General features: G+C 37.0%; 1 protein-coding gene across 1 annotated transcript in view; it reads right to left on the reverse strand.

Annotated features, from left to right (window-relative positions):
* Positions 1–2535: 2535 nt before the first annotated feature.
* CUL4A (cullin 4A) overlaps positions 2536–12053 on the reverse strand; it is a 43853-nt gene continuing 34335 nt past the window's right edge. The window contains exons 16-20 of the mRNA XM_044428674.1: positions 11147–11260; positions 6865–6970; positions 5913–6085; positions 4352–4504; positions 2536–4144 (exon numbers count right to left, since the gene is read on the reverse strand). Of these exons, the coding sequence (XP_044284609.1) occupies positions 4049–4144; positions 4352–4504; positions 5913–6085; positions 6865–6970; positions 11147–11260 (642 nt within the window). The 3' untranslated portion in view covers positions 2536–4048. The remainder of the gene's footprint in view (positions 4145–4351; positions 4505–5912; positions 6086–6864; positions 6971–11146; positions 11261–12053) is intronic.

Consider the following 12053-nt stretch of genomic DNA (forward strand, 5'->3'; position numbering starts at 1 on the left):
TAACCTCGGGGGGGCTGGATTGGTATTTAATGGAAGTGCTGCCAATCAATAAAGGATGGGTGAAAGTGGGGTTAGTAAAAATTACACAGTAATACTGTTGAAGTACCTAAGAAAAGCTGTGCTAGATAAGACCTGCCAGAGACTCTAAGCTTATCTATGAGGCATAGCTGGTTTTCTTTCCCGTGGCCAAGCAGGTCCGTCTGACAAGCCCGGGAACAGAACGTGAATTTAATAGCAGCCTCTCAGTAGCTGCTATTCAGAGAGATTGCCTCGATACTGGAGTTCATAGCGTGATTAGCAGCCAAGGACAGCCATCTTCTCCGTGGAGTTTCCTAAGTAGGGATCGCTGTCCTCGCTCTACCCTCTGAGAGCGAATTCCGTAATTTAACTAGGCATTGTATAAATTAATACTTCCGTTTATCCTTCTGAATGTCCCACCACTGAGTTTGATGGATTCATCCCAGATCCTGGCATTATGAGGGACACAAAGCCCTTTATATCCATTTTGCTCATATCTTACATTGATGGATTTCTGACATGATCCCCACACTTGCCTTTTCTATAAACTAAAATGCCCCAAATGTTGTGTTATGTTGAATGTGATTCATATCATGCTTGAAAAGTATCAGAAAAACTCAAGCATTATTTTTCTTATTGAATGCTATAGAAGTACTACAAACAAATGTATTATGATTCTCACAGCCATTTTGTTAAAGGCACAGTTACTTGCCCCAGATATTAAGTATTGCCATATTCTACATTGTGTCATTAACTTAAAACGTTTCAAACATTACAAAGTTAATGCAGGAAGGCAGGTCTGTGTGGAAAATGATGTCTTCTTGGTATCTAGATCAGTATGTGAGGAAGTTATATGGGTGTTACTGAGTGTGCACTTAACCATAGACTGTGTGGAAATGTTGCTGCAACTGAAAGCCGCCTGAATCTGAGTAAAAGAAAATAACTTAGTAAACCACGTGCCAATTTTTCTACTACTCCCAAGTTCAAAGGGCAAAAAAGGTGTTTGCAGATGCTCTAACACATAGGATCTCAGCAGGATTTTCTGATAGCTTTTTCAAACAAAAGCTACTGCCTGCTGCAATAGCAATACATGTCATGCACTGATGAAAGGCCTAGCTCTGCTAGCCAGAAGTGCCACATAGCCAGAAATATTATCATGAAGTAGTCAAAAAAGGAGGAGAATCTATTATACCTCAGGGTGAAACAGTAAAAAACCTGTGTATGCATACTCTTTTGAAGTTAGTGATCTTCAGATATAACAGTAACACCTGAGAGTAAATCATGGGTTAATTAGCCTACAAATTGCAAGGATGAGCATCCCAGCCAAACTGCACACAAGGAGCTTTACAAGGACCTTGGTGTTTCTGTGATACCTGAACAGGGTCACTTGGTGTTGTTTGTGAGTTAAACAACTGAGTCAACTCATGGTTCTTGGGTTAACTGGGAGTTATTTAACCCATGAACAAGTCCAAGTGCCCCTGTTTGGATATCACTGAAATAACTTTCCAATGAAGCATTTGAGAGTTATTAAAAGAAGAAAAAAATGGGAAGTGGCTCGTGTGTGGTGCATGTCTGTACAAATAATTCATGATTTGAGGGTGGGTGCCACTGTTACATCAAACAGATTTAAAATATTAGGTGAACACTTAAACTGATTAAGTGCCAGTAAGCTCTAGATTCTGGGCAATTTGGTACAATCTTGCAAGTGGTGGTGGTAAAGTTTCATCCAATTATGTGGAAGGTAATTGAAATGTCAGGTAGATTTTTTTTTTTTTTACTTCTCCAGACAAGAGATCTCAGCTACCTTCAAAGCTTAATATTTCACAGCAGGGATTTGAGACTAATTTGCAAATAGTAATACAGATGTATCTATTAAGAATATCCTCCTGATGACATAAATATACTCTTGTGAAGTGGAAGATAGCAATCTTTCCCACTCGGTTTCAGACCATCAGTTTAAGCATATTGACTAGTAAAACATGTCAAAGAATAGTAACTTGGTAGTGACTATTAAATCTAGATTAAAAATTGTAATGTTGATTACTTGCATTTCATGAGCATAATTCTAAAGTTTGTGGTGAGATAAAGGCAGTACATGGATATCTTTAATTTAATTTTGATTTTACAAATAAACCTTTGTGGATTAGTCTTCATAACATCCTCTAACATGCCTCCATGCCAATTAAAACAAGGAAGTACAATAGCATTTCTTTAAGTGTTACTGTGATGATAGTGCTTTCTAGCAGCTGCTGCTATGTTTGGATATGTTTATCCAATTTGGTCACTCTTCTCTTTCCACAGCGTCAATGTTTAAAAAACATCAACAAACAAATCAGTAGTTCTGACGAGTAAACCTGAGTCCCTTATATGCTTCTATTTTTATTATTTTCTATACTCTAATTTTGTAACTACTTTTATTGCAGTCCAGAAAAGTTGCCTACATTTTCATTAGCAGGCCTCTGTGCAAATTTCAAATCTGAAAAACCACTTTGATGCAGAAAATAAAACAGAGACAAAGAAAAGAAAAATGATGATATACTTTGTAAAATATCAAATCATTAAACTTACACCCCATACAAAGGCCTCATGAAGGCTCCCCCATTTTATACATGTCTGTAAATAAGTTGTATATCTTTTTACATTTAACAAAGTTATCATCGAGGCAGTTTTACTAACATTAGGTAGAAAGACAACAGGCCAATAGATGGTCATATTCATACAGTGGCTAAGAAATTAGTATGTATAAGATATTAAAAGTTAAAATAAGTTTATATTGAATAGTTTTTATATTTGCTTCAATTCGTAGATTGTTAAATAGTAACATGGAAGGAAAAATTCAATGAATGCAACACTTACAGTAACGCAGGGAATTTAATTTGCAGAAGTCAAATAGTACAAGGGAGTTCATAATAATTAAGTTACTAGTTTTATGCAAAGCATTCTGCTAAAGATATTACTAACAGTAATGACTCAAAGGTAAAAAAAACTCCTTTGGTTTCTTCAAAACATACAGTCATTTGCATATCCTGTAAAACCAGCAGTTAGAATTATCAAGTTTACATACTTTTTTTTCTTCAAATTTCAGTCAACTTCCTTATAAACCACATGAAACAAAATATTTTCAAAATCTGTCAACATAAAAACCTATCTGAACAATCCAATCCTCAGCACATGCAGAAACTGTTCTGGGCATATAGGAGGAAAGCAGTATCGTTCTTTCATATGCATAGTTCTCCAAACATGAGGGATATGGTTAAAGGACTCAGTTGTCTCCTCTACTCTCACAACAGGGCCCTAAAGCTTTTAAAATACTTTTAAATGTTCCAAGGTTACACTACACCTATGTGCAATTCTTAGTGTACAGCTAGATTATTCTGTAGTGTTACATGAAAGCTTACAAAGAAATATTCTGGAGTCAGAAAGGGCTTAGCTGGTTCACTCTCATAGAGCCAAAAAGAAAGCCACCAAATGAATAATTTGAGCTAATTATAAAGCTCAGTTAATAGTGTTTATATGCAGTCATCCTCTTGGCACTTGAACTACCTAAACAGGGATAAAGTTTAGAAAGATGTGAAATAAAAACATCAAATAGAAATATTAGAATTTGTTTGCATAGTTAAGAATTCTGTGTACTCAGACTGCTGATAGTTCTTCAACAGAGTTTTAAAAAGAAATCCATATAATCCTTGAAACAAAATAATGCAGCATAAGATTCTTTATGATATGTGAACACAGACAACCAACTAATCTCTTCAGGCCAAATAATTACATCATAGAGGAATGTTACCATTCTACTCCAAAAGAAAGTTTGAACAGAGTTCCCAAAGAAATCAAGAAGCAGATCTGAAAAGAACATGTCTTTGAATACCACCACATACTCTGGTCAAGGATGTTTCAAGTATCTGCGGGGCATGCAGTAATTAACCAACTTCATTTCCAAATCTGCTAAAAATAAGGTTTGGAAACAACACAGGTATCCATTGTTAAGAAATAAATGTCCCTTTGTTTTATAAAAACAGTTTCTTCCTTATCATGCAACATAGTGATACTGATTAGAGTTATCTTTGTCTCTCTCCATATAGTCTCTATCTATGAGTGATTCGATCCGCTTTTTCAAATCTCCAGGCTGCAAAAAGAGAATACATTAATGTTATGTTTAGCAATGTAAGGAAAAAGGAAAGAAAATACAATATACACACAACATAAATGATAACATAAATTGTTCTGTGATCACAGAAAATTTACCTTATAACCACAATTTTATTTAATATGGCTTAATACGTTGTTTTTCTTTGGGGAAAAGATGGGTAAAAAAATCTAAATATTCACTCACCTTCACTGGAAATTTTAGCTGATTATATAACTCTGAAACAAGAATATTGTGACCAAGTGTCTTCCTCATCTTCATTATTCGTACTATAGCAGCATCAATCTGATATTGTCTATCCTGAAACACCCTTTCAGTTGTGCTGACTTGTTCCTCAACCTAAACAACAAGAATAGAAGATTTGCATCTATCTCTCTTTTACACATGTGTTCTCGTATACTTTGATGTTGGGTAGTTATAATATAGCTAAAGGACTTGATCCTCCAAAGCAAAAGTCACAAGGTGACAATGTCAGGATTATTGTATAATTTATACACAACACACTAAGACATTGTGTAAATATTTCATAGCATACCTGCAGAGTTGATTCACATGCAGTGGACATATCCCTAGCCAAAATTACATTTAAAAGTGTAAAGATAAGATTTCCGATATCACATGACAAATATATCCAGATGAACAATAAGAATGTAAAGTACAAAAACAGGTAACTTTTCAGGTTGCATAAAAAAAGCCAGAAATCAGGAGCACTATTCATACATGGGAGAACTTCACTGTTACAGGAAAATTAGTCCCCCTAGTCTTAGAAAAATAATAACAACAAACCCTGTCTATACTTGTAGTACCTGCAAGATGGAACCCTTACTGTCCTTGTGCATTATTTCATTCTTATTGATTTTCTGGATACATCTGTCATGAATATAGCATGTTGGATATCCATTGTTGTAATTGTCTGAAATGAAATAGTGTTTCTATTTTCAAGCAGAATGCCCTTGCTTTATGAATGAAAAATGTTTCTCCTACAAATCAGATTTGTACTTATTCTGTATATATCAGCATATAACACAACTCTTGTATAAGACAAGGTTGATATTTTGAGCTGTTTGTCATATGTCAGGTGTAAAAGATGACCCCCAACTCCTGAACAATAACTCTCACACGCCCAAGTAATGTCAACTAGCTTCAGTAGATATTTGTCAACCAGAAACTTCTAGACTTTCATGATGCGATATATGGAACAAGTGGTCAGGAAATGTTTAAAAAAAAACAAACTAGTTTAGTAGTATGGGATATGATTCATAGTCACACAATGGATGCCACAAAAACTGCATTAGCAGGAAATAACCTACAAAACGAAGTTAAAAATGTAATTGAAAATGTTCTAAATTCAGAAGACTAAGCAAATTATTCAGTATGGTTGGCCACTTTGATACCAGTAAAAAGTTGTTTTAAATGATAATTAATAAAAATGAACTTGTAAATACAATTGTCTTATCTATGCTGATCTTTTTAAAATGTTGAATATAATGCGTTGAAAAAATTTCACCTGGCATAGAAGATGCTGCCCAATTTTTGCTATGTTATTTTTGGTTTCAAGCGGCATCTTGTATGTTGATATATACAGTACTTTCTATATGTTTATAGAGAAAATAACATTTTATCCAGAAAAGATAGAAGTTTTGCTTGAAAACTAAAGCACCACAGTTTCAATTCAATTCAGTTAACTCAGATATACCAATAAGCAAATCATTACAACAAAAATGTAAAGGAGATACTTAATACATACGGTTTCCTTCATCTGGATCTGGTTGATTTTTATTCTGAACAACTTATGCTTGAAATCACCATTAAAGATGAATTTGTCACCATCTTCTACATCCTTGCCTCTTGGACACTTATTTAGTACTCTTGCTTTACCACAGGCCAAAGACTGCAAGGTTCTTTTTAATTCACTATCCTCTATAAAAAGATAGAATACCAACTGTCACAGAAGAATACAAGTAAACATACAAAGCATAGGCTATGGAAGTACCATTCTATAAGCACAAGGTTTGTAAGGCTTTGTTTTCCTTTACAGAATCACTCTTATCTCTCATTATCTCATCAACTTTCCCTAGCATTATTGTCTTCTGCGGTGAGCCCTGCTTTCTCATCAAGTGCCTGAAATACAACACCTTCAGATTTATCAATTTTGCTTCTAGGAAAAGATCTGCCTTGATTTGATCTAGAACTCACTTGTTTGCCTTTGGGTCAGTCCAAGGAATCACAAAGATCTTTTCTTTCAAGCACCATGTTTTGAACACATTATTTTCTTCGTCAGCTTTCTTGTTCAAGCTTTCGCACTCATATATAGGTGTTGAGAATACAATCATGTAGATGATTTTGGACTTGGTATCCAGTGAAATGTCCGTACACTTGATGATCTTTCCTAGTTCCTAGACTTGGGTCACAACCAATTTGGGTCACAACCAGAGTCGTGGAACAGATTAAGTTCGTGAGCCAAGGTACCACTGTACAATATTACTTTGCTATATTCTTTCACCCAAAGAAATACTGCCCTGCCCTGCAACCCCAGTTTCTTTAGGACTAGAAAAGTAGAGAGTAAGGGAAGGAGGGTAACAGAAAAATGGAATGCCATGTTACATTGCTCCAATTATAGACACATACATGTCAGGTTTCACAGGACACATTTGTTCTCAGAAATCCTCAAGGCATATACTCTACAAACTACTACATACCTATAAGAGTGGCTGTTTTAATTTCTTCAAAACTGAATTCATCTCCTTCATTGAACATCAGAAGGACTAATGTTTGAAAAAGTGACACCTGCAATTCCTTCTTCCCCTAAAATGGAAAAACACCACACATGTAATTCTCTCTCTCTCTGTCTCTCTCTCTCTGTCTCTCTCTCTCTGTGTCTCTCTCTCTCTGTGTCTCTCTCTCTCTCTCTCTCTCTCTCTCTCACACACACACACACACACACACACACAGCTCTTTGATTGTGATAGCTTTATTCTCTATGTTGCACCAAGCACTGAACATCAAAGGAATATGCTACATACAAGAGATCTAACAATCTGTAGCTAAACAAAATTCACTGAGACAATGACAGGGCAGACAGGAGAACTGATTAAATAATGTTAAGCATTCCTGCTGTTTGGCCCAAAGTAGCTCTCATAGAAAATTCCCCTGTATCACAGCAAAACTTAAGTTCCAAGAAAGAGCTTTTCTCTGGGCAGAAGCTCTTAACAAGTTGCATAAATCAAGGTAATGGTCTCTGATCTGTTGGGGTAACTTTTCCCCTATGTGAACAGTTGATTCTAAACTGGAATGGTCCATTCCTCCCCTTTCCCAGAGTGCACCCTAAGGACTACTTGTGGGCCAAATGGTGGGAATATCTGACATTACCTAATTGGTCCACCTGTTTGGCCTGGCACTGCCTTACTCCCAGAATCCAGTCTCTTCTCAGGTCCTTGTTCTATAGGGTCTTCCTCTGTGCCCAAGGTGGGTTGGTTCTTAGTCTGATCAGAGTTGCCTGCCAACTACTCCCCTTTTACCCCAATTACCTCACATTGCAAATCCAAACTGGCTGGCTGGGAATGCTGTGTTGTGAGAAAGCTCCACATCCAGGGTGACCAGAAGGAATGAATCACAGCATACTTTGCCCAAAATGAATTCTGCTGAGCATGCTGTGGCACACTGAACAACAATACTGATAATGCATTTAGACATTGTGTACATATTTCATGATTTCATGATACATATCTGCAGAACTGATCTATATGCAGTAGACATACCACTAGCCAAAATAACATTTAAAAAGTGTAAAGAGTTGCAGCTATCTGAAAGATGAGACTTCAGATGACAATGGCCACAATTCTACTTAGTGATTAAGATCTTATTAAGAACTGTTGCTTTTCCTTCTTCCCTTTCCCTTCTCTTTTCCTTTCATGTTATTGTGCCTTTTAAGGTTGGAAGCCTGGGGCCAGGGACTGCCTTATTTAGTTTTTCTTATTTAACTTGAAACCTTTTCAACTGAACAGCAGGCTAAACATTCTTTAAAACAGACAAATAAAAAGGCGATTACTGTTGGATCTACTTCCTTCAAAACCTACTTGTTTGAAATAAATTTACACCCCCAGTTTTGAAATAGTGGAGTCATCATTAGAGTTTCTTCCTCAGAATTTAAAAAAATGTTCTTGCAAAAGAAATCCTGTGGCATGACCAAATGACCACATCTTAAAACCACACTAGAAATGAGCAGTTTTTAAAGGTACAGTAACTTGCAATCTTGTCAAATGAAATGTTTTACTAGGACCATTTTTGCATATATATTTGTTGCATAAACACAGATAAAGTCAATTCTGCTAGAACTGTGTATTTCAATTCCAAATTAGTAATTAGGTTCACTCTCTACAGAAGAAGGACTCATGCTAGTCAGGGTTGGAAGAAAAATGCAGGAATGAGCTGATGTTTCCTCTTTTTTGATGAATCTCCTAATTATATTCTAGGCTTTTCCTTGTGGAAGAGCATGTTCAATCTATAAACTTATAAACCTGAGTGGTCTGTCAGAGTGTATGGTATAATACCACACACACAAAAAGCATATTTATACTTTAAAAAGTTCAGTTTTAAACACAGAGTTATTCAATCAGATCAATCCTGATGATCGTGCAAATTCTGTTCATGCAAATTCTCTGGCCAGCAAAGTAGTACAGAATACTATTTCTATTGTACAAAAGTAAAATAGACTACTGGAAGGAAATCCCTAATTCTGGATCCCCAAAAGTTTTTCAACTCAATCCAGAGTTTGAAACAGCTTGCTTTTGGGGTAAAACTCTGATATGTCTATCCAACAACCCAAAGTTCTGGGTTTTCATGCTACATCAAACTAGGAATGGGGTGTGGTTGCTGATGAAGGTGGAAGCAAAATGAAAGCTGCAAGCATGTAAGAGGTAGCATTCTTGCTTGTTCCAGTGCAGCACCACCAATACATAAACTGGTGTTACATGCAAACCAGTTCAATCACTGTTCTGTAATAGGCCTGCCTGTAGTAGAAAATTATATCTCTTCCCTGAAATATTGCTTAAGTGATGAAGAGTTTGGCTGTTACTGCCATGGCTTGTGTCCTGTGGCCCGCCAAACATTTCAACCTATAACTCTCATCATCTCTTCCCTGTGATATGCTGGCTAGGACTCATGGAAGTTTGAAGCTAAAGCACCTGGATGCCACAGGTTTCCTACTTCAGTGAGCTAACCAAAAAGATTTCTGGTTATGGAAATCTGCCCATGTAAACACTGAGTGGATGAGTTATTCTAAGCCTTTTTGGAACATTCTTTGAAGTGCTTAAAATGTATACCCCTTGTTCATGCCCTACTGGTCATTTATATTTTCAGAAAAAGGTATCCCATACAAAATATCTCATGTTGCAGAACCATAAAGCTAGTGACATTGCCACCTCAGTTCCCAAGCCAGTGGTCACTGAATGCAGGTGTGGTTGAGCTCCATTCACTTTCAAACAGATGTCTGGTGCTTTTTTCAGCTCTTGGGCTGCAATCCTAGACACATGGTTCTTGCTGCTTGGCCAACAACCCTAAACTCCATGGGATTTACTTAGGAGTAGACATGTAAAGGATTGCACCACAGTTAATATGGAGATTCCAAATCCCTACAGAATCTTGTTTAGAAACAGCCCCTGGCTTAACTCTAGGAACTGTTTTTTAAATTCCTATTGGTAAGAAACAAAATTCATGTCTGAAAAAAACATAATACATGTAAATATTAAAAGTGCTTCAGATATATTTCCCATCTTCCTTTCTCCCTAACAAGGAATTGTGTGAAAGGCAGGAAACTGAGCCCAGTAGTCCTCAACACCCAGTCATGCGATAATATTTGAACAGAATGTGCATACATAAAATCAGCTGATGTGTGAAAAATCGTGTGGCTAATTTGTTCCCAAATAAATCTATGATGTACTGCACAATTTTCACCTTCACACATTGACTGCTGTAAGGTTACACTCCACTTAAATGTTTGCCAATGTATAAGTAAGATGGGCAAGACTACATGAGGCATTTATTGTACATTGATCCCTCACTCATGGGTTTGCAGGCCCTTTTCATGACATTCCCTAGAACCTTCCTGTATTTCCCATCCATTTTCATAGAGTGAAAAAGTCAGCTACTACAGTTCAAATGCAGAACAAACCACAATGAAAGTTCCCTCTGTTCTTGCAATACTGCTTTCTTGTGGTTGGATAATGGAATAAACAGAAAGACAGAGAAAGGCAAACTCCAAAAAGAAAAGGCATGTCATGGAATCACTCTTCCTCCCACAAAGAAAGTAGAGGCAGCCTCAAGTAAAGGGGCAGGTTAAATGCCATATATAGCCCACAAGCTCATTTCCTCCCACCTGCCATACACAGAGAAAGAGTAGCGAAGAAAATTGTCTGAAGTCTATGAGAAGATCAACAGTAGCACTGAAATCAGCTCCTCATATATCATGTCCATAATCTGGACTAGTAAATGATCTCATATAATGATATCTAATGCATGGCTGGTACTTATAGCTGCTGTCAAGGTTCCCACAGTTTCAGCACATGATTTCTTTGGAGCCCAATTTTATTACTATTATCCACATATGAAAGCCTGTAACTTGTAGACTGTGGTGCAGGAGTTTACTGACAGTCAACACCAGAAAATCTTTTTGGCCTCTCAAGAGAATGACTAAGGTTATGGAGAAGTTTATATGGTTTCTTTGGGTAGGTACACTAGTTATCTTCTGTGGAATATGAATTTAACTGTTTTATTATCTCTTTTCTTGAATTGGCTTTTCAAGGTTTTAGGTAGGAAAAGGGACTACTTTGAAGAATGATTAAAATATAGTTTTATAATTAGGAACATACTTTGCAAATGTATAACAAGTTACATAATTTAGAACATAAAACTTTCTATGACAACAAAGTGACTGAATCACTACATTTTAAAAGTTAATCTAAAAGTAGTAAATCTCAAACATACCTCTTTAAACTCTGCTTTCAGGACAGCATGTCCTAAACTGGTTTGCCACTGAAGTTTTCGACCACTGTGCTTTCCCAGATAAAATGTTTTAAATATTTCTTGAAGTTTAACCATCTATACTCACATAAGGAAAGGGGAGAAAAATAAATACTATTAAATGCACAATCTGTATCTCATCAGTCATCAGTCTCTTCTCTTTGTTGCCACCAACCAAGCCTCACTCAGAGGTGGCAATCAGAGAAAGGACCCAGAACTTGATCATGGTGTTTTGGTAGGAGGAGGCTTGGGAGAGGCATTCTATCAGGTTTTGCGATCCCAAGCCATGTAGGCTTTGTAAGACAAAACTGGCACCTTGAATTGGTCTTGGAATGATATAGGCAGCCCGTGCAAGCAGGCTAGAATTGGTATTATATGATCAGATCAACTAATCCTTGTTATTAATCCGACTGCCACATTTTACAGAAGTTGCAGCTTCCAAGCAGTCTTCAAGGGCAGCCCCACATAAAGTGCATTGTAGTAATCTAGTTTAGAGATTACCAAACTATACATCAGTGATAGCAGACTACCTCTGTTCAGACAGGGCTGAGCTCCCAGCCAAAACTGGTGTAAGGCACTCAAAGCCACTGAAGCAATCCTTCCAACTGCCCTGGTCATCTCTGTATTCGAGATCAACCAGAGTTGTGACAGGACCACCAGCCATATCAGCTGGAAAATTCCCCGGAGCCCTCTGGAAACCATCCAGATTCATCAGCCTCTGGGGAAAGACCATCTTAATGGGTCCCCTATCCCTGCAGAGAGGGAAAGACACCATTAGTCTAAATTTCAACAGGCAGTAGCCTGACCAGGACAAGGAAGCCGATTCAAGGTCTCCCATCTTCAATCACTACCCCCCTGCCTAGCTGAAAAA

The sequence above is a fragment of the Varanus komodoensis genome, unplaced genomic scaffold, assembly GCF_004798865.1.
Source record: "Varanus komodoensis strain SLA01 unplaced genomic scaffold, ASM479886v1 scaffold2, whole genome shotgun sequence".
NCBI lineage: Eukaryota > Metazoa > Chordata > Lepidosauria > Squamata > Varanidae > Varanus > Varanus komodoensis.